This window comes from Lemur catta, chromosome 1 (genome assembly GCF_020740605.2).
Source record: "Lemur catta isolate mLemCat1 chromosome 1, mLemCat1.pri, whole genome shotgun sequence".
NCBI lineage: Eukaryota > Metazoa > Chordata > Mammalia > Primates > Lemuridae > Lemur > Lemur catta.
This window is the reverse complement of record NC_059128.1, coordinates 76,071,481-76,096,095: the sequence shown is the minus strand read 5'-3', so window position 1 is coordinate 76,096,095 and position 24,615 is coordinate 76,071,481. Positions and strand designations below refer to the sequence as shown.

Here is a 24,615-nt window from a genome sequence, read left to right as displayed (position 1 = left end):
TTCCAGGCCAGAGCAACATTCATGGGAATGTGGGTACTTCTGGAAGAACTCTCTCAGCAGTCCACTAGGAGTATATGTGTCCATAATGAGGTCATCAGCTAGTCTCCTTGTGGTTCCCTATTTCCATCAAGTGGTATTATAAGCCACGAAGAAGCCAAAAGTCAGACCTGCTGTAGTAGCTGTCCTACAGCACCATTTCCACTGGGGATTTTATTGGTGGTAGGCATGGCTAGGGAGGAGTAGATCAAAGCATAAACTCAGGCCAGGCCCAGTGGCTCTAATTCCAGCACTTTGGGAGGCTAAGGTGGGAGAATTGCTTGAGGCCAGGAATTGGAGACCAGCCTGGGCAATGTTATAAGGTCATTTGAGGTCAGGAGTTTGAGACCAGACTGAGCAAGAGCAAGACCCCTTCTCTACTAAAAATAGAAAAAGTTAGCTGGGTGTGGTGGCATATGCCTGTGGTCCCAGCTACTTGGGAGGCTGAAATGGGAGGATCACTTGAGCCAGGTGTTTGAGGTTGCTGTGAGCTAGGCTGACACCACAGCACCCTAGCCTGGGCTGCAGAATGAGACTCTGTCTCAAAAAAAAAAAAAAAAAAAGGAGGAGGCCGTAACCTCTGGTTCATCTCTATTTTGATAAAGTTTCTAGGTTGTTCTTTTGTCTAAATTCTAACAGACTTTATTACACTGTCACTCGTTGTATGTAGTTACTTATTGTGTTTGCGGTTCATCAGGATGAGTTCAGTGTGCCAGGCCTGGCCCTGTCAGTAGGTAGAGAGAACCCACTCCCTGTAAATGGAGATGCTGAAACATGGAATTGTCTAATAGGTTTTATTAAACAACTACTGTATCTGCAAATACCAATGGTTCTCAAACTTATGTGACAAAAATCACCTACAGAGTGTGTTCAAACATATTGCTGGGCCCTGCCACCAGAGTTTTTGATTCAGTATATCTGGGGTGAAACCCAAGAATCTGCGTTTCTAACAAGTTCTCAGGTGATAGTGATGCTGTTGTCCAGAACCAGCCACATCTGGGGGTGGAGAAGGAAAAAAAAAAAAAAAAGACGAAGAACCAACCACGATTTGAGAAGTAGTAGCTCGGTTTACAGGGACCTTTATGGTGATCTCATAGTGCAATATCTACACAGTTAACTATGGCATGGATACCAGAGTTTTTACAAAATCACTGTTGTATCTACACCTTGCATTATACACAGACTTTACCAACTGGCTATTATAACTTCTTTATTCAAGTGTTTTATACTGAACATAGGTCTCAACCTTTCAAATTGGTCATGTTGAGCAAAAGATTTAGGACCCAGGACACAAAACCACCTGAAGGCCAAGTGGCCCTCTCAGTTACAGGGTGCTTTGTAGTTTACAGAGCCACTTCCCTTCATGTGATTTTACAGGTGGTGGGGAAACTGTCTCAGATCACTTGTGTGGCCTGTGCTGCAACACCCATTGACTAGAGATGCGAGTACTAGCACTCGGATCTTCTGACATCTGGCGCAGTCCTTGACCCCATCACAGTAAGAAGCTGTGCAGAGGTGTAACGCAGTGGAATTGTATGAGGCCAACAAGGGAGGTTCAGCCTTGCACTCACAAAGGCACTGGAAGACATAAGTAATGTCAGGTAACGAGCCCTTCCTTGGAGGAGTTTACACAGTACTCCCCACGTGTGATCACACGAGCACACCCACCACCACCGTCACCATTACCAGTGAAGCGCACACACTACTGCTCCTGTCCTGAGGAATGTAGCAGTCCGTGCCCGATGTCTGCGGCGGGGCACCTCCTCCTCGACCTCGAGCCCACCCCGCTCCCCGGGGCAGCCCGGGGCACACCCGATGGCCGGAGACGGCAGCGACTGCGCGAGGGCTCCGCCAGGCTCTTCCCGGAAGCCTGGGGACCTCGCCGCCCTCACGCCCCGCCCTTTCCTCCTCCAGCATCCCGGGGGCTGAGGTGGGCGTGGCCAGACCGGCTTTAGTTCCCTGGGGTGTCTCGCTGGCGGCTGGACCCTGCTATAAGCCTGGGCCGCAGTGGCTGGGTCTGAGCTGTCAACGTCAGGTGCCGCGGACCGAACGGGCGATGGGCAGCTTGGGCCGGCTGCTGCTGTGGCTCGGAGCCGCGGGTAAGTGCGATCTGGCTGTCAGGAAAAGGCCCAGCCCGAGGCACCTTCCTAAGCTTGGGGATGGCGGTCGCAACAGGCCATGCCCCAGTGCCTCCTCCAGAGGCCTGCAACCCTCGTGGCCAAACTTCTCCGGTCCGTGCTCCTGGAGTGCAGGTGGAAAGCGCGAATCCGAGGACCCGGATCACGCAGCCTGGGAAGGAGGGACAACCCTGGGGGTTTCAGCACTGCCTGGGGGTAGGGCCACCAATCTAAGTGCTGCGAAGGGTTGGGGTGGAGGGCTGCGGAACCGAGCTCGGTGCGCCCAGTCATTCACTGGGAAGTGCTCTCGAGGAGAGAAACTGGTAGAGGCATCCGCGGGCACCCGAGGGGCTTCTGCCACCGAAGTTGGGCTGTGGCGCGCATCCAGGTGTGAGTGAGCACTGGTGCGCAGCGGGGTTAGGGGTGTGGCCGCGGGCAGCAAGGGCTGCTGTCGTGGGGTTGTCTCTGAATCTCTTTACCTCTTTTATCTCCTATCCCTCCCTCCCGTTAACATTCTGCGCCCTCTCCCTGCACTGCGGGCTCCCTGTCACCTTTCAGGAGGCACCATTCTCTGCTCCAGCTCAGGGTCCCAGGGGCCTTTTCTGTTATCCTCGCGCCTGCCAACTCCCAGCTCCCGGGACCCGAAAATCAGCGCCCCGCCTAGCGGCGTGGAGCCAACCCTCCCCTTAAATCCCTCAGGTGAGCTCCCGGCTCCTCCCTTCTCTTCCGCTTACCATACTCAGACCCCTCGGCCGGCCAGGGGCTCGACGAGCCTTTTCTCCCTCCTTGCTCCCAGGCACCGAGAGGTCTTGGCAGTTCTCCACCTGCGGGGCCAGCGGCCGGCGCGGGCCCACACAAGCACAATGTGATGGGACGTACGCCGGCAGCGGCATGGCGGTGACTGTGGGGGCCGCCGGGCCGCTGAGAGGCGTGCAGCTGTGGCGGGCGCCGGGTCCTGGCCAGTACCTGTAAGTGCGGGGCTAGGCTGGGGGTGGGCGATGACCCGCGATTCTGCGGTTCCACTGTCCGGGGAACCGACGCCACGTACGCACCACCTTGCGTCTTAGGGTTTTCCGAAGCGACGTCCAACCAGGGCGACCTCGAGTGCTCCTCCTTCCAGCGCCCCCCGGGAAGTGTGGCGGTAGAAGCCACCACGTTAGCCTGTCCCCAGGAGCCCATTCCCGCCCAGCAGATGGCCCCTAACCCGCGGCAGCGCCAAGGGGTGGCTTGATCCTCCCCCATCTCCGTTAACACTTCTGGAATAAGTGTAAAATTTAATTTCATGGTGCGCAAATCTAGTCTTCCCATCCCTTCAAAGCCTCTAAGTCCCTCAGATAAAAAATTCTGGAGCTGCCTCAGTCGCCAACCTCTGCCTGGAGCGGCTGCCCGAGGGCGAGGGCGGGGGACTCAACGCCGGCCTCCCGCAGGATCTCAGCCTACGGAGCGGCGGGCGGCAAAGGCGCCAGGAACCACCTGTCGCGCGCGCACGGCGTCTTCGTCTCAGCGATCTTCTCCCTTAGTCGCGGGGAGCCGCTTTACATCCTCGTGGGGCAGCAGGGAGAGGACGCCTGTCCTGGAGTAAGCGGACCAGTGGGAAGTGTTAGGGCGTTCCCTCTTTGGTGCCCCGACGCCGGCACAGCGAGGGGAGGGTCCCGGGCCCCGCCAATTCCTGCCCCTGGTGCGCGCAGGGGAGCCCGGAGAGCCAGCTCGTCTGCCTGGGAGGGTCTCCGGCCGCAGAAGAGCACGAGGCGACGGACGCGACCGAAAGGGCCCCGGGGTCGCAGCGCTGGGCCGGAGGTGGCGGGGGTGGCGGCGGCGCCACCTACGTCTTCCGGGTAAGTGTTCCCCTGGGGCGGGGGTCTCAGTCCTAGTCCCAGAGGCTCACGCGCACGCGCTCTATGTACGTCCCTTGGGGTCCCTCTATCCCTGTGCTGGGCTGGGAGCCCCTGCCCGTTTGGGGGCCCGAGGGACGGAGACACAGCCCCGTGTCCTCCCTGGACGGCTGGGGGGCGCGCCCCTCAGCGCCCCGCTGGCCCCATAGCTGCGCGCCGGCGAGCTGGAGCCACTGCTGGTGGCGGCCGGAGGCGGCGGTCGGGCCTACCTGAGGCAGCAGGACCGAGGCTGGGCTCAGGCCACCCCCGAGAAACTGGAGAACCGCTTATCCGCGCCCGGGAGCCGCGGGAGAGGCGTGGCAGCAGGTGAGGGCGCCGGGCCGCGGGGAGAGGCGGGCGTGCTCCCCATCCGGCTGCCAGCCATCGCACTGTCGCTTCGCAGGTGGAGGGGGCGGCTGGACGTCGCGGGCCCTCTCCCCGCAGGCCGGCCGCTCACTGCAGGAGGGGGCGGAGGGCGGCCAGGGCTGCGCGGAGGCCTGGGCTACTCTCGGCTGGGCCGCGGCTGGCGGCTTCGGGGGCGGCGGCGGGGCCTGCACTGCGGGCGGAGGCGGCGGCGGCTACCGGGGTAGGTGCACCCCTGGGGAGGGCAGCCGACAGCCCCGAGGGTGAAGTGAGGTTAGAACCTTAGAAGAGGCAGGAGCCCTCCGAAGGGCTCGGTGGGAAAGGCGTTAAGTTCGGTTCAGCTGCTCCAGGCCAGAGCAGGAGCTCGCTCTTAGAAATGGAGGTCAAATAAATTGCAAATCACACACATGCAGACAGCCCTAGATTTTCATTTAAATCCAGGATATTTTCCATCACACTAGGTGCCCTCCCTGTTGTGCAGTCCCAGGAACTTAGCACGCTGAGCAGGGTGGCAGAAAGGCAGGACTGGTTTAAGTCAGTAGTTCTCAAAGTGTGGTTCTGGAACCTGTAGCCTCAGCACCACCTAAGTTATTAGAAATGCAACTTCTCTTGGTTGGGGGAGCATACAGGGGAGATGTTGGCCAAAGGATACAAAATTTCAGTTAGATAGGAAAAATAACTTCCAGAGATGTATTGTACAACAGGTGGCTATGTATTACTACAATGTATTCTTATCCTGGCATGGTGGCCTCTAGTCCCAGCCATGGTGAGGCTGACGCAGGGGGATGGTTTGAGCCTGGGAGGCTGCAGTGAGCTATGATTGTGCTCCCGCACTCCAGCCTGGGCAACAGAGCTGGACCTCCTCTCTTTTAAAAATAAAAAAATGTATTCTTGAAAATTGCTACGAGAATAGATTTTAGTTCTTATTACAAAAAATGATACGTATGGAAGGTAGCGCATATGATGATGGCTTGAATTAGCCATTGCACAATGTATGCATATTTCAAAACATCATGTTGTACACAATAAAGATATATAATTTTTAATTTTTAATTAAAAAGAATGCAAATTCTCAGCCCTTCTCTAACTTACTGAATCAGAAACTGTAGGGGAGAGTCCCAGTGCTGTTTTAATCAGTCATCTAGGTGATGATACTAATACACTTCAGTTTGGAAACAATTGGTGTCAAGAAACAACCTTTGTGTCTGGGCTATACTGTTTATAAATACTTTACACACACAATCTACATTCTTACAGAAATGGAATGTGTGCGTCGTGCCTCTCACATTTTATAGCTGAGAATATGGGATGGGAGGGGCTCAGACAGACAGGAAGTGTCCCAGCCAGCCTTAGCCAGGCTTTCAGGTTCTAGCTGATTATGCCCTCCCCACCTCTCTAGCGCCTGAGCGCTTACTTGTGAACAGAAGCACTTGCATCAGAAGGCTCCTGTAGAGGAGGCCACACTGGGATTTCCACTGGGAGATGCTGGCCTCCCCACTGTTCGTAAGCCAGCTTCCCAGCTGTGAGACAGCTGTGTGCCCCTTGCTCCTCTCCCATCCCCATTGCCCTTCCTCCCTTCCTCCCACCTCACTTTTGTAGCCAAACCCTCCATCACTCTCAATTTCCAGGGGGCAATGCCTCAGAGACTGACAACCTCTGGGTTAATGGGGAAGATGGGGTATCCTTCATACACCCCAGCAGCGAGCTCTACCTGCAGCCTCTGGCAGGTATTGGTCCCAACCCCCACCTCTCAGCCTGGCCTAGCCTTTTTCCTCAATCCCTGAACCCACTCCAGAAGAGAGTCTGCAGGCTTGCCAGAAGGCCCAGGCTCTCCCACCACCCTTGTGTGCTTGGCATTGCTCTTTGCTCTAAAGTCCTGGGCTAGAACTAACCATGTGGCTGGAAAAGGCATGTATATCCCACCCCTACTCTACCCCCACCTGACCCCCCACATCCCTCCCACCCCACCCACATCCCCCACCCCACCCACATCTCCCACACCACACCCCACCATATCAGTTCTTTTACTGTCAGTCACAGAGAGCCACGGAGAGGTGGAGATCCGAAGGTATCTTAACTGCAGTCATTGCCCTTTGAGAGATTGCCAGTGGCAGGCAGAGCTCCAGTTGGCTGAATGCCTGTGCCCACAGGGCATGGTGCTAGCTGTGGATAACATCACCTGCATGGGTATGTCCTACCTTTGCCCAAGGTCTGTTCTCCTGGGATCACAGGCTGGGAGGGGCAGTAAGGCACTTGGAAAGATGGTATAGAGACCTACTGTGTGCCAGGCTCTGTGTTGGGTGCTGGGCAGGAGATTAGAGACCCATCGGTGCACATTTTGCCTTCCAGGAGCATGTGGTCCAGTGTGGGAGGTGAGATGGATATTTAGATATAGCTATATGGATGTGTATCTCGGGTGACAATTGCTATGGGGGGTAGGAAGTGTATTAGAGGATCTCAAAAGGGAGAGGTTGCTTATCTCTAGGATAATTGGGGAAGGCGTGATGGAAAGGTTAACACTTGAGCTGAGGCTTGAAGCTTGGTGAAATCTGGGGTAAAGGGACAGAGAGCACTTTCCCACTGGAGGTGTCTCTCTTTCTCCCTAGACCTGCCCACCCCCCCAGGCCCTCTGGTTCTGATGGTGGCTGTGGTGGTGACCTTGACACTGAGCCTCCTTGTGGTGTGTGGGGTCCTGATTCTGGGTACGGAGCATCTAGCAGGCACGGCAGATTCAAGGCTGCCCCATCTCCACTGAGCTGTGGTGGTTTTCTGTGGGGTTCCAGGGGCATGTGGGGCTGGCTTCCAGACCGCTGCCCCCAGCAGAGCAGTGGTAAACTCCTTGGGGGTTCTAAGACAGGAAGCAGCTGGGGAGGCCTGGGGAAAACATTTACCTTAAGGGGCATCTGTAGAGGTGTCCTGGGCAGGGGAGGCAGTGCGGGCCTGATGGGAAGGCAGAGTGTATGCCTTTGTTCTTCCCACCCCCAGTGAGCCAGAAGAAGTGGCAGGGCCTGTGGGGAATGAGGCTGCCAGGCCCTGAGCTTGAGCTGAGCAAGCTGCAAACCTCTGCCATCAGGACAGCCCCTAATCCCTATTACTGCCATGCGGGGCTTGGCCCAGCTCAGTCCTGGCCTCTGCCCGCAGGGCTCACCGAGGTTTCCCCAGCCAATGTCACTCTTCTCAGGTGAGTCCTCTGCTTCCATCTGAGAACCCGTGCACTATGAATACACATCTCTGATCCTGCTCCCAGCTATGGTGAATTACAGATCCCAGAGAACTGGCCCAAACTCCTTGTATAGGGGAGATGGAGGCCCAAAGAAGCTCCAAAAGGGGAAGTAATTTGCTCAAGGTCAGCTTTCAGCCCCAATTCTGGAATGGGAGGGGCCTTAGAATATGACTCTTTTGGAGCCCAGGAGTTGCCTCCCTCCTAGGGTGTCTGCAAGGACATCAGGGAAGGCCTCATCACAGACTTCCACCCTGACTTTCACCCCACACCTGCCCCCTCTTTTGCCCTGGCTCTGTGCAAGTCCATGTCACCTTGGAGGGCTTCTACCGCGCTGTGATGCTGAGAGAGCTCACATAGGGTCAGCTGGCCATGTGGGGGATGTGGAGGAGCAGGGGAGACAAAGGGGGTAAAAAGCTCTCTAGGACCCTTCTCCAGGCCAGCCACCCCCTTCCAACCTGTCTCCCTGCAGAGCCCTGGGCCACGGTGCCTTTGGGGAGGTGTACGAGGGACTGGTAATTGGCCTTCCTGGGGACTCCGGCCCGCTGCAGGTGGCTATCAAGGTGAGAAGCAGTGGGACTTCTGGCTGGGGTAGAAGAGCAGGGTGCCAGGGAGGAGAGAGCAATTGCTAGAGCTAGGGTTAACCCACCCTTCTGAAGTGTCCAGGGGAGCTCAGAAACTGCTCTTCCTCCGCCCACCCCAGACCTTGCCAGAACTCTGCTCTCGTCAGGACGAGGTAGATTTCCTCATGGAGGCGCTCATCATCAGGTGCGCCTGGGGCAGGGGCAGGGGCAGGGGCGGAAGGCAGGAGGGAGAAGCCAGAACTGGCTGCAAAACAGCCTCTCTTCACCCTGGGGCTGAGAGGTGGCAAGTCTGGGGACACAGAAGTCCTCTCCAGTTTTGTGGAGCCTAGAACATGGTTTATATCTCCCTGCTGGTGATGGGGTATGTGCACCACCTGCCCAGCAAGTTTAGCCATCAGAACATTGTGCAGTGCGTGGGGCTCAGCCTCCAGGCTGCCCCTCGCCTCATTCTGCTGGAGCTGATGTCTGGAGGGGACATGAAGAGTTTCCTGAGGCATAGCCGGCCACAACTGGTAAGACCCTTCTCTCAGGCCCCCGGGCCCCTCCAGAGACCCTGTCCATGTGTCCTGAGACCTGCATGGACTGACACACCTTCTGTCTGACCCAGGGCCAGCCATCACCTCTGGTCATGCAGGACCTCCTGCAGCTGGCCCAGGACATAGCCCAGGGCTGCCACTACCTGGAGGAAAATCACTTCATCCACAGGTTGGGAGCAATCCTGGCTTGAGGGACCCCCAGCCCAACTTCCTCCTGAAAGAACAGCTCTTCCATGTAACTTTTAAGGAAATAGATCAGGAAGGGCAAGAACTTCTGCACTCTGGGAGTGATATTTTTGCTAAACTCTACAGGGACATTGCTGCCCGGAACTGCCTGCTGAGCTGCACTGGGCCCAACCGAGTGGCCAAGATTGGGGACTTTGGGATGGCAAGAGATCTCTACCGGTGCGGGGCTTGGGGAGTTGGGAAGGCTGTTGCTTCAAGGGGGTTTACCAGCACCTTGGTGGTATTTAAACAATTCATCACTCCCCTCCGCCCTCCTGTAGGACCAGTTATTACCGCAAGGGGGACCGGGCCTTGCTCCCAGTCAAGTGGATGCCCCCAGAGGCCTTCCTGGAGGGCATCTTCACATCCAAGACAGACTCCTGGTGATAACACACCCTCCCTTATCCTCCTCTCCCCTACCTTGAGGCTAATCCTATCTTTTCTGGGCCACTCTGTGTGAGGGAAGGGGAGGCTGCACTGCGCTAAGGGTCCTCACCTGGTTCCTCTACTCGTGATGCAGGTCTTTTGGGGTGCTGCTCTGGGAGATCTTCTCACTGGGCTACATGCCCTACCCTGGGCGCACCAACCAGGAAGTGCTGGACTTCGTCATCGCAGGGGGCCGGATGGACCCTCCTAGGGGCTGTCCAGGGCCCGTGTGAGTTTAGAGTGCTGCCCAGGGAGGGAGGTCCTTTATGACCACGGGTGGACACGAACTCCTGCCTCTTCCCAGGTACCGCATCATGACCCAGTGTTGGCAGCACCAGCCTGAGCTCCGCCCCAGCTTTGCCAGCATTTTGGAGCGTCTTCAGTACTGCACTCAGGTGTGCCCCCTGACCCACCTGACTATCTTGCTCTTGGGGGGTCAGGAAGGAAGTCATAAAACAACTCCATGGCCCCCTGCTCCCCGACTGTCCTATTACAGGACCCTGATGTGCTAAATTCACCCCTGCCAGTGGAGCTGGGGCCCACTCTGGAGGAGGAAGGGGCTTCTGGGCTGGGGAACAGATCTTTGGAGACCCTAAGATCCCCACAGCCCCAGGAACTGAGTCCAGAGGGTGTGACAAGCTGGGGAGGGAGTGCTCTTGGCCCCTGGTTGTCCTCTGGCCTCAAGCCCCTCAAATCCAGCAGCCTCCAGCCTCAGAAGCTTTGGAATCCCACCTATGGCTCCTGGGGCCCCAAGGGGCCCTGAGGTCAAGGACTCAGGCATTGATGGTAGCAATGGCTCCTTTCTGCACTCCTCAGGCTTCTAAATCACTTGTAATTCCAGTAGCGTCCCCTGCAGTCTGCATGTCTGGGCCTGTCTCAGGGCTGGCCTGGCAGCACTGGACTTACCATGCTGGAAACCAACTCCAGCTCCCGGGGAAGGGCCAGGCCACTCCTAGCTTTTGATCGTTGGGCCCAGAGGCCACCCCATACCCCAGGTGTCCGTGAGGAGTCCTGGATTGCCCTCCCCCATGAACATCCTTCATCTGACCAGTCCCCAACCTTGCAGATGCTTCTAATAAAAACCTCTTCTCACATCCTCCAGTGATCTGCGTGGATGTGAGGGATACCGGATTGAGGAAGAGGGAACCAGGAGGGAGGGGATGAGGCCTGAGTCATGGAAGCTGGGTCTTTGAGTTTTATTGGAAAGGGGAATCTATCGTAGTGTAGGAGGTTAGACCAATAGGTCTAGGCCTGCTCAATAAAATTCATAATCCAGCTCCTCTGGAGAGGGTAGAGCCTCAGAAGAGCTGGGCTGAGGAAGAAGCTTTTGCTCCCTCACATTCCATAAATTAGTGTCATTCTGCTCTGGGAACGCTGGGGCCCGGGTGGGCGCCAACCCCTGACATCGGCAGCGCGCCCCCTTAGTGGTTGGCACCTGGTCCTTCAGGACCCTGTGAACTGCCCCTCACAACGGGGTTCCAGTCTCTCGCCGGCATGCACTGTGGGGACGTAGCCGCAGGTCCACATGTCAGACCGGCCGGCCCACGTGGGGACAGGAGTCCAGCCTCATCTCTCGGCCAGGCTGGCCAGGATGCCAATGAGATTGTCCAGCCCCAGCAAATAGCCATCCTCACGGTTGCCCTCCTCCCAGGGCAGCCGGTGGTCCAGGATCTGGCCGTCGGGAAGGGGCGTGGTTTTGCCGAAGTCGATGAGCCACACACCGGCGCGATGGCAGTGATCATGCACGAAGAGGAGCGAGCTGCCGATCACCTGCCGAGCCCCACACGGTCAGGCCGCAGCCCTTTACCTGCGCAGCCCCGACCCTATCCCCACTTAGCCCTCACAGACAGGGACCTGAGCCTGCCGGCTTCTTACCTCGTGCCTCCTGAAGAACTCGGAGACCTCCAGGGTGTCCCGGATCTGCTGCAGGCGGTTCAGATACCTCCTCTGGAGAGAGTAGAAGAAGAGGGCAAATGAATTAAACGCGAAGCGAGCCCCTGCTAACGCTCAGGAGCCACAGTGCAAGTTCAGCTTGGCAGATACTGTCGTGAGGAGGACACGGCGCCCCGCATGGCGCACAGCCCAGAAGGAAAGGAACCTAAGGCAGTTACAACTCAAGGAGATAAATGGGGTCACATAGGCGAGGGCACTAGACGGAATGACCAGGGGCACCCCTTGATTTCAGGATCCCCAATACCTCAGGGTTCTGGGATTCCACGCTCACCAGTACTTCCTCATCTCCTTGCACAAACTCCTCAAAGACGCGAATCACTTGCTCCCGACTTCGCGTGGTCTTGAAGTCTGTGCTACAAGAGCCGTCGGCTTTCTGAAAGAGGAGGGACAGGAGTGCCAGGGGGCCCGGGCCCGCCCAGTGGGGGAGGATCAGCCTAAGGCAGTGGTGCTTCCCGGGGCGCCGGGTGCTGGGGACAGCTAGATGGCCGCCAGGGGCCGTCTGGCTGTGGCCGTAGTGGTGGTGGCGTTCGCGGTGATAGGGCGAGGGGCGAGGACAAACCGTACAGGACACTGCGCGGCGGGGCTGGGGCGGAGGAAGGGCCAGGGCGGTGCAAAGCGAAGCGGACGTGGCCCACCTTGATCCCCTCGATGCGGAAGCCAAGCGTGGTGCTAGAGCTGATGCCTTCTCGCCACTGCATGTAGCGCGGCTTGGTGACCGCGCGCTGCGCGTGCTCCTCCTCAGTGGGCGCCGTCGGGTCCACAGCCAACATCTTCTTGTACATGTCCTTCCGTAGCTTCGGCCGCTCGCGGGCCTTGGTCAGCTCCTCCTCCAGGTAAGTCCTGTGGGGGTGCAGGCACCCGACAGGGTATGAGGGGACCCACACGGGCACCCCATTAGCGCTTGTTCCAGTCCGGCCCCAACTCGGTCTCCGCCCCAGCCCGGCAGGGCACACGTACCTGACGCCCATCTTGCAGTCAAGCACGCAGGGCCCGTCGAAGCCGTCGAGCAGGTCCTGCAACTGCAGGTAGCTTTCGCCGTCGCGCTCCACCACGCCGTGGAAGGTAGGCACGCAGCCGCGCAGCGCGTCCGCCATCAGCCGCGCCAGGCAGTAGCGCTCCGGCTCCGAGCAGCGCTTCAAAATCAGCCCGCTTGTGCCCGCCGCCTTAAAACTCCCTGCGGACCGGCACCAGTTAGCGCTGCCCGGCCTCTTCCTTTCTCGGCACCTCCCAGACCCCATCCTCGCGCGCCCCGACGCTCACCTGTGTGCCCTGCCAGCTGCACCCAGGCGTAGCGCTTCTTGAAAGGGCTGATGACCGGCAGATTCACCATGGTCCGGATCTTCTGCCAGTGGCTTTTCTGAAAGCGACAAGGTCAAGGTCTGCAAGTCCGCGTCTCAACAATGCACAAGCCCCTCCCTCCTCTGAAACAGGGTCTCGTCCCGCCCTGGACCCACCGGAAGAAGCTGGAGCTGGATGATTCATTCATTCATTAATTCGTTCATTCACTCAGTGAAGGTTTATTGTGCGCCTGTGTGGCTCACACAGTGATGGTGATTGCAGCTTCTCCAGTAGGCTGTAAAGAGCCCTGGACTTAGGATCAGAAGGCTCAGGTTTGCACCCCAGCTCTGCCACTTAAGAACTGCCTAAGCAGGTTACTAAACTGCCCTGCTGAGGTTTTTGTGAGCATCAGAATAACCTGATGGTCAGCCCTTGTTAAAAATTGCAGAATCTGGCCAGGTGCAGTGGCTCACTCCTGTAATCCCAGCACTTTGGGAGGCTGAGGTGGGAGGATCACTTGAGCCCAGGAATTTGAGGTTGCAGTGAGCTATTATTGCGCCACTGAACTCCAGCCAGCCTGGGTGACAGAGTAAGACCCTGTCTTTAAAAATAAAAACTAAAAACAGCAGATTCTCAGGTCTACCGTAGGGAAATTCGGAGTAGGTCTAGGGTGGGGCCAAAATTTGCATTTCTACCAGTGCCTAGGGATCTTCTGGGCCTGAGAAACAAGGCTCTGAGTATCAGTTTCTTCATCTATAAAATGGGGAAATAACTACGCTTACTGGGCTGTTGGGGTTAGTAAATGGGGTTTGAGTGTGACAGGCACTTAGCTTTCCAATCCCATTCCTTGGCATGAAGCATAAGCTGGACAAATCTGGATCACTGATTCATCCACTTGGGACCTTGGTTACTCTCATTTAGGGAGACAGACAAACACAGAAATGTAGTTTACACAGGCCCAGGGCAGGGAGACCAGCCTGGAAGGGCCTGGAGAAAGAATGGCTTGGGACTCCCCTAGACTCTTGCTGTCCCTGGATTCAATGCACACCTCACTAGTTGGCAAGGCCCAAGGCACCTTTTGTTGATCTGGATCCAGAAATCTAAGCCTTGAAAATGGGATGCAACCCTGAGGGACTGTCATCTTAGACAAAACTGGGAGGGAACTGTGGGTTTTTTTGGTGTACCCCTTGCTTCATAACCATTGCATCTGAGAGCATCTCATACCCTGAACCTTTTCTCTTCCCACCCCAAACTCAGCAGTCCTGTGTTTCTCTGAAGTACACGGGTTTGCTCATCTAAACTGTGTGCCTCCTCCCAGGGGTGCTTGTCTTTTAGAGGAGTTATGCATGTGTGCCTCCACAGGAGTGAAACCCAAGAACCACCCTCCCTGACAACAGAGGAGGGAAGAGAACTGAGGAGGTGGCCTAAGTAGGGGAGGCTGCTGACCATAAAGCCCTTTCCCATGGGGAGGGGATGGAGGCTATGACAGAGCACTGGTTGGGAGTCAGCAGTTGGTTCCAGGCCTGGCCCTGTCACTTTCTAGCTGAGTGAACCCAAGCAAGTACTCTCATCTGTGTGGACCTGTTTCCTCTGGGAGGACGTAGCTGCTGCCATAACACAAGACACAATTTACTGACTGCCTATTTCATGCCAGGCACTTTCTCATCTTCCATCAGACAGCATTGCTCCCACTTTCCCACTGAAGTCCTTACATGGCACACTAAGGTGTGATCACATGTCCAATCCCTGGGGATCTGGGGGTGTAGCCAGAAGGAGCCCACTAGAAGGATGACATCACTTTCAAAACTCCTTTTTAAAATCTTTAAATACATACAAGGTTTGCATTCTGCTGCATAATAAATCCAAGTTTTATTATAAAACTCCCCACCTCCAAATCCTCAAGTAAAATTCCAGGAAGATGATGTATGTGCCATGTATATTCAGAAGCACCACCTGATCCCCCTTCTCCCACACGGTTTGGGAATCATGATCATGAGGCACACGCACAGCAAGAGCATGAGGTGGTGTTCTTACTCTGTTTTACACAAGGAAGTTATCATCCAGAGGAGTTAGCATCCCCTCACTCCTGCCTCCAGCCCCCCACTCTCTGGCCCAAGCTGTCTTACCCCAGCAAGTTCCAAAGTCCATGGTGCCAGCCAGCCTCCCTTTGGGGGGTCAAATGGGATACTGCCTGAGAGAGAGTTTTGTACAAGAGGAAGTGATCTGCAGCCATAAGGTGGTATTTTGATCCCTATGGGGACCCTGTCATCTGCCTGGGGCATCCTCTCTACTGGCTGGACACCTTTACTTTTATGCAAAGGAATGGATTTAATGGCAGGCAGCGTTAGGAGCCTTCTAGAAGAATTTGCCAGATACTGGGGCCAGAATGGAGTTAGTCAGGGGATACATTTTGGGTAGGTGGGGTGAGGAAACTGCACCATCCTTCCTTCTGGGATCACATGGAAGCAGTGAGGGGAGCTGGGAGGTGGAAGGGAGACCTGGTAGACCACATAGAATTGCTCCCAAGCTGAGGTAAAATGGGGTCAACACCTACTCTCTGCACTCCAGTTTTATGCATCTCATGTGAGCCAAGAGCAGCAGCAATTAAGGATGGTTTTAGCCAGCAGGTGACAAAGGGCTTTCTTACCCATTATCTCATCCAGCTCTCCTGGCTACCTTGCAAGGAGACAGGATTTAGCCACCCTCCGAATGATGGGTATGGTCAAACAGGGAAGGAGTTGATGTGTCATGGAACTCAACTCACTGCCATCTTCCACCTTAGGGAGATACCTCCCCCAGGGAACATAATGCATTTAAAAATGAATGTATTCAAAAAGCCTCCTGGAGAATCATTCTTTGGAGGGTGGGTGGGGATTTTGGCACATGAACAACAGCAGGGAAGATATTTTTGAGCAGGTAAGACTTTTATTGTATAGAGATCAGAAAGCATTTGTTATGTTACAGAGTGAACTCCAGCTGCCAAGGTGGCCCAAAGCCACATCCTCCGGCCCAGCCTTCCCTTCATGAAAGTGTTCTCTCCGGGAAACCAACATGAAGCCAGAGGTTATCTGGGCATCTTGGGGCAAAAGCCAGGAGAGCTGACCATGTGACAGTCTTTGATGAAGTCACCAAAGGACCCTCTGACAGTTCCTTACTTCTAGGGCTAAACAGGTAGCATCTCTCCTTGGGCAAGTGTTGGCTGGATACTAGTCTCAGACCCTCCTTTGTTTAAGCTCCATGTGGAAACCGCAAGGACACCCATGTCTTACATCACACCAGACACTCAGCATATCTCCTGCCAGAGCAGATCCTTTGCTCTGTCTTTGGTACTCACCCTGCTGCCTGCCTCCAGCCCTCCAGTCTCTGGTTGAAGCTCTCTATCCTCTCTATCGTCCCAGCACCCTCCCCATGTTCCAATTGCCCTGTCAAACTAGCACTCCCTGTGGTGGTGTTGGCGGGGGAGCAATCAGTTTAAATTTATAAAATGATTTGCACTAAGGTATAAGTGACCCACGACTTCACCTTCCCATGGGCATTTGATTTTTAAAAAGGAAGTCTGTTAACCTAAATTCTGCTCTATAATTAGTGGAAAGTGATGTGTGGGAATTCTGAGTCCAGGAGGGAATGTCATCCAGGTCTCCTTACCTATCCTCGAGCACTGAGAAAAGAAAACCAGATGTACAGGAGCCAAACACTCTCTCATCTGCTAAAGCAACATCCTACAATTGTTTTAGGAGGCAGGCAAGGCCCTAGAGTCATGGCAGCTGCCCTGGGGGACAGGTCTCCTACTACTCTCCTGGCTTGTTCAAGTTTCCTGCCCAGGACTTTTCATTTTACCAGAGGAAAGGCCCCCGGTGGAAGGGAGGCTGCCCAGTCCCAACTACCCGGCTCTAGGCAGGCTGTACAGGGCTCCTAGGAGGCGAAGGGGAGGATGTGGGCCTCCATCTGCCCAGGCCCGAGTGTAAGGGGCTGGCAGGCTGGGAGCCCCAAAGTTGAACCCCAGTACCTTTCCCCCGGTGCATCCTTCACAGTCGGCGGGACGGGCTCTGCTTCCTGCCTGGGGAAGCCCTAAAGGCGGCCTGGGAGGGCAGGCTGTGTTCCTCTGGGACCAGCCGTGAGGCAAAGTCCGCTCCAGGCCCTTCCACGAGGACGACGCAGGCAGCCTCTGTCAACAGCCCCTGGCTTATCTGCCTCCGCTGTGGCTGTTTGCCTTCGGGGAGGCCCTGGCGCTGGGGGTTGGGAAGACCCAGCCTTGGAGCTGGAAAGGCCCTCAGCGGCCATCTGCACCAGCTCCCGGCGGCTCCGGGAGACAGTGAGGACCAGCGTGGAAGAGGCGACCGAAGACGCCCAGTACACAGCTGAGGCTGTCTTGACCTCAGCTGGGGTTGTCTACACTGCACTCAGGCTTGGGCCTCGGGACCTCCTCCTCGCATAGTCCCTCCCCCAGGCACTTCGCCAGGCCTCTGCAGGCGGAAGAGGGAAGCCGGGCGCCCCCGCGCCCTCACTTGCCCACCCGCTCGCCCGCTCACGCTTCTCAGGTGTCAGATTTGAGCGGGGGAGCAGCCCACCTACAGCTACTGCTCAGGTTTTTACGACGAGGAGGAGTGGGAGGGGTGCTCTCGCTGCCACACGTTCCACTGTCTTGGGACCCCCTCTGTGGCATCTGCCTCCCTACACAGGCCAGGGCTGCGTCAGAAATGATAGTGGGTCAGGGGTACCCTGACCCGCTGGGGGAGGAGAGGGGAAGGTGGCAGGCTCGTGACTGGGCCCCCGCACCCTACACCTGGCGGCAAGGGTGTTCCTGCTTCGCCTCCCTCTTGTGTCACTTACAAACCCCACCGCCCACTGGGTATTGTAAATCTCAGGGGAGTCACTGAGTCATGGAGCCACCGCAAGTCGTTACAGTGTCTCCTCCGCCTCGTCCATTCCGAGTGTGCGGCGGGACCCCGGGTCCAGAAGGCCCAGGCAGAGCCCCAGCGCTCTCCCCGCAACGTCCAGGCGACCCTGGCGCCAGCCCGCGGCTTTCACAGCCCAGTCGCCCCGACCCAGGCTTTTGGGCAGGCTCGGAGACACCTCGGCTCCACGGACGCTTGCGTAACGTGGATCTAGAGCAGGTCCTTCGCGCTGACCGCGGGCAGTTACTTAAGGTATTTGGCCTTGGCTAAAACGAGGGGGACAAGGAGGCTGTCCCGGCAGCCGCACACCCCCTAAGGGGCGGGCGCCTGGAGTGACTTCACTTCATCCTGGCCGGGGTTTTCCGAGGGACAAACCTGGCCCCGGAACATCCAGGCTACCAGAGGCAGAAGCTAGCAGGCTGATCCCGCTCCCTTTCAGCCTCAGTTTAGACCGCGCTTAGGAGCAGCAAAGCTGGGAGACTGCGAGGGAGGGGGGCCCGCACCAGGTGGGCTGAGTCCGCTCCCTGCCGGAGCTCCCAGCCCTGCGCCCCTCCCCTGCGTCCGCGCCTCGTGCGGGCGCCGGGAGCAGACGGCAGCGGCTCGGAGCAGAGCCTGGAGCGCCGCTCCACTCCCACTCAGGAGAGGGAAACCGTGGCAACGGCGGGGGTGGGGCCGCGGCACTAGAGAGGGGGCGGGGAGCGAGGGAAACACTCCTTCGCCCCTCTCTCCGAGGGTTCATGGGGCAAGGCTAAGCCCCTCCGATCCCTCCAGTCGTACCTCACAGCCCACAAGGTACGGTCCCCCTGCTTCGCCCGGTCCCTGTGGCCAGCCGTGTACTCTTCACCCTCCTTAGACGCCCCCGGGCCCGGGCCGCGACCTGCTTGCGGAGCGGGGGCGACAATTGCCAAGGCGAGAGGTCAGCCTGGCGCCTCCCTGAGACCCCCACGTTCCTTCTAAACAGTGAGAATCGGACCCTTCGCGGAGGGAGGCTGCGACAGAAGTCGGTCCTCGGAGAGCTCCAAGCTGGGTCCCCAGTGCACAGCCCTCGCGCCCGGCTCTGGCCCCGCCCCCGCGGCCCGTACCTGACCCACGTCCTCGCCGGCTTCCAGCTGCACGTTGCCGCGGCTCCGGCTCTCGCTGTCGCTCAGCAGGTCGTCCTCCGAGTCCTCGAGTAGCGACGAGGAGCCAGTGGAGGACAGCGACGAGGTGGAAAGGCGGCGCGGCTGCTGCAGGTGCGACGAGCCCACTGCCGGGAGGCAGTCACCCTCCGGCTGGGGCGGCCCCGGGCTGGCCGGGGGTACGTCCGGTTCCTCGGCTGTCACGGTCAGCTGCGGGATCACCGGGGCAGGGGGAGCCCGCGGGAGCCCGTTGGGGACCTGCCCCCCACGCCGCTTGGCCCCACGGGCCCGGGGCTCCCCCGCAGCGGCTGCGGCAGCGACCGCGGCGCAGCGCGCCTCGAAGAGCAGGCGCAGCTCCCCGACACTCCGGCGCGGGGCTCGCTCCAGCCCCGGGCTGCAAGGCCCCGCGCCCCCCCGCCGCGCCATGCTCGTCGGGCCCCCGGGCAGGGTCATCTCCCAGCACTGGCGCAGCAACTGAGCCCACCAGCCCGCGGCGCGGCGGGGACTGGAGTCGCTCGGCGCCCCCGGCTCGAGACTGCCCCGGGGCGGAGCCTGCGCGGTCGCCCGCCTGGGCCCCGCCTCAGCCGCGCCCCCCGCCCACTCCTTTCACTTTCAGAGAAAGCGCGGGCCTCCTGGGGACCTTGCCCATCAGGGAAGACTCTCGGTTGCTCCTCGAGGTGGCAGGGAAGTCCAGACTCCACAGGCACATAACCTGGGCCTCTCCCAGCCCGCCTCTCCCAGCCCGCCCTCGAGGACTCGGGAGGGGCCGCTCCGCCCCGGGCCTTGCTGCCTTCCCCGGCTTCGGGACCGGGAAGGATTCCCCCTGGCGGCTCCAAGAGCCCTGTCCCCGCGGGGGAGGAACTGGTCCTGCTCTAGCTGCCCCACCCGGTCCCTCGGGCTCCTTTTTTCCGCTTTCCATCCAACCCGGGCAAAGGTTTCCAAGTCTCCGCGGCTTTTCTCAGGCCGGGGCCCCTTAGCACAGAGTTTAAGGCCACCGGCCTCCCAAGGAAGCCCCACCCCAGGGCGTGCCCGCAAGCGGAGACTCTGTCCCAGGGGCGTGCTGAGGTTGCTCCCCGCAAGCTCCCTACTTCCCGGCGGGCAGAGAACAAGGTCAGGGGGAGGGGCCTGGATCTCTCCACGTGTCCCGATGGAGTCTGGGGCAGCATCCCTGATGCTGGCTGGCCGACGCTGAGTCCTCCCTCCTCCTCCTCCTCACCTTTTGGAGCTTGGGACTCGGAGTCTTTAAGCAAGTCATTTCACCTCCCTGAACTGCTGCTTCTCCTGTGCAGGGCTGCTGTGCACTTCGCAGGGTTGCTGTGAGAATAAAATAAAATGAGAGATACGAAATCTAAAACGTGAGAATGGTTTTCAGCGTGGTAGTAGAAATAGCCAGTCTGAGGGCCACCCCACTCTAGATGTGATTTTAGGCAGTCCCTTCACACTTCCGAGTCCATTTCCTCATTTGTAAATTTGGAAGGACCTCACCTGACCCACAGAGTTGTGGCCGTGAAACTGGGAACAGACCACTGATGTTGAAGTGTTTCAGCACTGCCAGGTGCTTATCAGTGTCATCGCTGTGTGGATCTCCGGCCACTTTACGTGTAGGTGATCAGCTGAAATGCAAGGCTGCTTTGAGCAGAAGCCAGTATTTCCCGTCTTCCCCAAAATGCCATGAGTGAGGATGCCCCATCCGGAACCTAGCGGGGTTAGGGCAGCGGCACCCCCAGAAGGACGGCCTCAGCCTAACGGCCACAAGGGGGAGCTGCCCTTCCCTCATCTACCTTCAGCCAGGACTCAAGGATGGCCCAGGAGGAGGAAAAAGCAGGGTCCAGGGGGAGAAGGGGAACCTCCAGCAAAGAAGAAAGAAGATCCTGGGAACTGAGGGAGGAAGCAAAAGAATGGAAGAAAGAGGAGGAGAGGGGAGGAGGAGAAATGAAGGGAAGGCAGGAGTGAGAGGAAGAAGGAAATGTAGGAGTTTGACTCCGGCATTAGAGAACCTGGGAAATTATATATCCACCTTCTCGGGGCACAGCGGTCTGGAGGAGTCTCGGTGTTGGTGTGAGAGGTTACTCCACAGCTCAAAGGCCCAGAAGCACCCATGGCTCGGACACTCACTTTCCTCCCTCCTTTGGAGCCACACCGGGCTGTGGCAGGGGGTGGGAAGATGCTTCCCTCAGAGGGTGGGAGGGGGCGGGGAAGCCAGGACGGACCTGCCAGAACTGGAAAAGCAGGAGGGGATATGAGGGGAGGGACAATGCACTGAGAGTACCTGCGCACCAGGCAATGAGCAGCCAATGTTGGAGGTACGAGGAGGCTGGGCACTGGGTCTCTGTCCCAGCTGCCAAGAAAAAACCCAAGGACAATTCTTCTTGTATGAAGCACTTGCCCAAGTCTTAGGTCCACTACACCAGCAACCAAAGAATCGCCCTTTGCCATAGCTGCCCAGGTGTCCCTCACTGGAAAGCGCAAACTTGGGAATGGCTGTAGAGTGGGAAGAGGTCTTAGATGCATCCTATCCTCCTAACTCACATTAAAGAGGTTAAGTGATTCAACCAGGGAGGTGTGGAAAAGCCAGTGTGTCCAGGCTAGGTCCCCTGACTTCTATTCCTGTGCTGTGCTCAGTTTCTTTCATTAACATCTTGTAGTTCCTTATGCAGTGTAGGCAGAGTCTGCCTCTACCTACCACAGGCAAAAACCTGTGAGTATCAACATGAGGGCAAGGCGTGGCAGACCCAATACAGCTGGGGCACAAGGTCAAGAGGCTCTAATGTCCTCTTGGTCAAGCCAGGAATGAACTTTGAAACCTCAGAATATCTGTTCTTTATGCCTGTTTCCCCAGCCATTGATGCTTGAACAGATGTGTAGAAAATCAGACTGACCACTATATAGCTGGACGGGATGGCCCCTTGTATTCTGCGTTAAAAAATGGGGAAACTAGGGCATAGAAGAATCTGTCAAGGTTTTGTTTGTTTGTTTGTTTTTAGATGGAGTTTTGCTCTGTTGCCTGGGCTAGAGTGCCATGGTGTCAGCACAGCTCACAGCAACCTCAAACTCCTGGGCTCAAGCAATCCTGCCTCAGCCTCCCAAGGAGCTGGGACTACAGGCGTGTGCCACCATGCCCGGCTAATTTTTTCTATTTTTAGTTGCCTGGCTAATTTCTTTCTGTTTTTGGTAGAGATGGGATCTCACTTTTGCTGAGGCTGGTCTCAAACTCTTGACCTCAAGTGATCCTCCAGCCTCAGCCTCCCAGAGTGCTAGGATTATAGGCGTGAGCCACTGCGCCTGGCCTGTGTCAAGGTTTTGATGGTCGTTAGGTGGCTGTTCTGAGATAGGCCATGAAAGTCTCTGCCTTGGCCACATGTCTGAGGAGAGAACCTGTCTTCTGTGGCATCGCAGTTGGGTGAGCCTCCTGTACCATAGAGGCCTGCTTCCTGAGGTGCCCAAGTCCTCACCCCTCTCAATGGCTTTCAGGATTCATTACACCTGAGGGCTACATCTCTCCTGGACAACAACCCTGGGGCACAAGAGCTGGGAAAGGAGAGGGCCTGGAAAATGGGAAGTGTGAAGTGAGGGGTTTCTGGGGCCTAGTTTTATTCCCCAGCCTGTCTCATTTAGTGCTGCCTCAGCCCTACCCGACCCCCAGGGCAGCACTCACCACTCCCGGCCAGATACAGTGACAGTTTCCGCTTCCTAAAACACAAGCAGGGCCACTCACCTGGGGGAGGGAGAGGGCAGCACAGCCTTTGACCTGTGCTCCTGAATGGGGCACCTGTTGCTTTGAGACTTGAATGCTTCTCCAGAGGGAGCAGAGCCTCTGTGGTGTGTGTGTGGAGGGGCTGTCTAGTTCCTCTGGATCAGGTGGTGCAGGGCACGCAGGGCGTTATTCTAGTAATAACTCTCAAACATACTCTGTGGGGCTTGGTGTCCTTCCAAGGGACTTTCTGACTCCAAGATTCCAATATTGTGACAATACCTGTGATTCATTCATGCACTCACAGAGCAAACAAACTTCCACTGAGCAGCTGCTGTGAACCAGGCATTGTGCCAGGTGCAAAGGGTGTGTTGTAGGAATGAGGGGCTCCTATGGTGGCCCCCCACCCCCTTACTGGGAGTGATAGTGTAGCATTGGGTATTGTCTTATGGAAGAAGGAAACCAGAAAGGACCCAACCAGAAAACAGGCCCCAGGATGCTAAATGACTGCCTTCGCTGTTTCCAAGGAACTGTCAGAGAGACCCCGGGAATCTCGGTCTCTCAGCTGCTTCATGCATCCAAAACATTCCCCAACTATGGTTAGTCTGCTGCCCTTCTCTGCCCATGGCATACTAGAGAGGGTGCTGGAGGGCTGGCCAGAGCCAGGGCCCAGTGGAAACTTGAGGATGGGGAAGAATCAAAGGTCTCCTTTCTCCTAGGAAGAGGTGAATGGCTGTCTTCACCCAACAGGTGAGCCCTCAGCTCCCAACCCAGACCCTTTTTCTTACCTCTGGGTTTCTTCTCCTTTCTTGCAATCTCTGATCCCAGAAATTGATAGACTAGACTTTGTAAGAATATTCTGGTTTTTTTTTTTCTTCCTTTTGTACACCACAACGGCTCAAGAGGTATGTAAGAATATTCTGGATTCGTGCAAGGATAGTTTAGCAGGGCTCAGGATCTAGCAGCGTTCACTGACCCTCCACAATCTGAGTCATTCTTGGCCTAAAATGAAATGTGTCACCACGCTTGTGTATGCACAATAACATAGTGTCTCCTGATACACCTCAGAAACAAGGTTTCCCATCTCTCCCAGAGGCCTGTGTTCCTCTTCCTTCTCTCCAGAACTCACAACCAGCAGAATCTCTCCCAGTGGCGAAGCGGAGGCAGAGGGCACCCAGGAGGGTCTGAGGTCAGGGACTAGGTGTGTGGAGGCGACTGCTGTAAGAATGCCCGAGATGCTGTAGCCCTCCCTCCCACAAGCCACCACGGGGAACTTCCCGCATCTTGTAGTCGCGGGGCCAGGGGGCGGAGCTCCTAATTCCATTTGTGATCTCTGCGACCTCCACTCCGGGCGCGTGGTGACCGAGACCACAGAGCATCCGGTGGCGGGGCGGAACCATGAGCCACGCGGAGGCTGCCGCAGGCCCGGGGTCCGGGAAGCTAATGACCGCGGCGCCTCCGCGTCGGCCGCGGGGACACCTCAAGCTACGCGCCCGGGGAGCGCCCGACTCCGGGAGGCCGCCGGGACCCGCGCCCTGCGGGGTCCGAGCCTGGAGACGCGAGCGCGCGCAAGCGCAGGCAGCGGGGCCGCCCCGGGCAGGGCGCTCGGACCCCGGCCCCGAGACCGCTGGGCCGGGAGTGGGACGACAGAGGCGAGGCGGGGGCCCGTGGCACCCTGGCTTGGGGTGAGCAGGCCGCCGCCATCTGCCGCCGCCGCGCTTCTCGCCGCCTTAGACTGAACCCAAAGGATGTGAAGCCCGGGCTTCTGCCGCTGGTGGCGTCCCCGCTGCCGGTCTCATTCCCGGGTGCGCGGCGGCGCGCGGGGTCTGGGGAGCAGATGGGAGGGGAGAGCCGGGGAGGGAGGCCCCAGAACGCGGCGGCCCGGACAGGGTGGCCGCTTGCCCTCCCCCTGGCCCGCCGCCGCGTTAACCGGGCGCTCACTGCGCGCCGGGACGGCGAGGGACAGGCCGGCACGAGCAGCTCCCAGGCTGGGGCAGACTAACTGCCGCGTGGCCAGCGCCGCGCTAGGGCGAGCCGGCGGGAGGTGCACCCAAGCCAGAGTGGGAGCGGAGGTCAGGGAAGGCTTCCTAGAGGTGACCCCTCGCACTGAGGGGTGAGGGGACGGTCACCAGGGAAAATCGATGGCGAGAAAGCCGTGCATTACGGGCTGGGTGAATCAATGTGTGTGGCTGAGCAAGGTGCGCTCTCCGCACGCGCTTAGCAAAGCAGGGCCGTTCACAGCTAAATGAAAGGAAAAAAAAAAAACATTTTAAATATCCAGTATCTTGAAGAACATACTGGG

General features: G+C 57.6%; 2 protein-coding genes across 7 annotated transcripts; one reads left to right on the top strand and one right to left on the bottom strand.

The window, feature by feature from the left end:
• Window positions 1-1,977: 1,977 nt before the first annotated feature.
• Window positions 1,978-10,465, top strand: LTK (leukocyte receptor tyrosine kinase). 2 transcript variants are annotated; one of them, XM_045537881.1, is made up of 20 exons: window positions 1,978-2,135; window positions 2,712-2,852; window positions 2,950-3,121; window positions 3,581-3,731; window positions 3,842-3,988; window positions 4,195-4,351; window positions 4,428-4,610; window positions 6,016-6,114; window positions 6,422-6,574; window positions 6,994-7,089; window positions 7,373-7,568; window positions 8,080-8,170; window positions 8,311-8,375; window positions 8,574-8,703; window positions 8,799-8,896; window positions 9,040-9,132; window positions 9,234-9,335; window positions 9,473-9,607; window positions 9,683-9,773; window positions 9,875-10,465. In XM_045537881.1, exons 1-20 carry the CDS (start codon window positions 2,093-2,095, stop codon window positions 10,139-10,141), a joined length of 2,610 nt encoding a protein of 869 aa, XP_045393837.1. In that variant the 5' UTR covers window positions 1,978-2,092; the 3' UTR covers window positions 10,142-10,465. The 2 variants fall into 2 exon arrangements, with proteins under 2 accessions (XP_045393837.1, XP_045393908.1); XM_045537952.1 differs by lacking the exons at window positions 4,428-4,610; window positions 8,080-8,170 and having other exon boundaries at window positions 7,489-7,568.
• A 94-nt stretch (window positions 10,466-10,559) lies between these two features.
• ITPKA (inositol-trisphosphate 3-kinase A) lies at window positions 10,560-23,844 on the bottom strand. 5 transcript variants are annotated; one of them, XM_045537600.1, is made up of 11 exons: window positions 22,338-23,844; window positions 20,640-20,841; window positions 20,108-20,235; window positions 19,839-19,936; window positions 18,587-18,832; window positions 12,592-12,688; window positions 12,289-12,505; window positions 11,967-12,171; window positions 11,603-11,704; window positions 11,254-11,325; window positions 10,560-11,148 (listed from the first exon to the last, which is right to left on the bottom strand). In XM_045537600.1, exons 4-11 carry the CDS (start codon window positions 19,875-19,877, stop codon window positions 10,945-10,947), a joined length of 1,182 nt encoding a protein of 393 aa, XP_045393556.1. In that variant the 5' UTR covers window positions 19,878-19,936; window positions 20,108-20,235; window positions 20,640-20,841; window positions 22,338-23,844; the 3' UTR covers window positions 10,560-10,944. The 5 variants fall into 5 exon arrangements, with proteins under 5 accessions (XP_045393556.1, XP_045393625.1, XP_045393698.1 ...); XM_045537669.1 differs by having other exon boundaries at window positions 23,102-23,844; XM_045537742.1 differs by lacking the exon at window positions 20,640-20,841.
• Window positions 23,845-24,615: the final 771 nt, after the last annotated feature.

What these genes read in the sequence shown, in the direction of transcription:
- LTK (XM_045537881.1), top strand. Translation starts at nt 2,093, where the DNA reads ATGGGCAGCTTGGGCCGGCTGCTGCTGTGGCTCGGAGCCGCGG. An exon ending in GCTGTGGCTCGGAGCCGCGG is followed by an intron (nt 2,136 to 2,711) that starts GTAAGTGCGATC and finishes GTCACCTTTCAG; the next exon opens with GAGGCACCATTCTCTGCTCC. An exon ending in AGGGGCTGTCCAGGGCCCGT is followed by an intron (nt 9,608 to 9,682) that starts GTGAGTTTAGAG and finishes GCCTCTTCCCAG; the next exon opens with GTACCGCATCATGACCCAGT.
- ITPKA (XM_045537526.1), bottom strand. Translation starts at nt 19,075, where the DNA reads ATGACCCTGCCCGGGGGCCCGACGAGCATGGCGCGGCGGGGGGGCGCG. An exon ending in CCGGCGAGGACGTGGGTCAG is followed by an intron (nt 12,689 to 18,586) that starts GTACGGGCCGCG and finishes TGTCGCTTTCAG; the next exon opens with AAAAGCCACTGGCAGAAGAT. An exon ending in GCAGCTGGCAGGGCACACAG is followed by an intron (nt 12,506 to 12,591) that starts GTGAGCGTCGGG and finishes GCCGGTCCGCAG; the next exon opens with GGAGTTTTAAGGCGGCGGGC.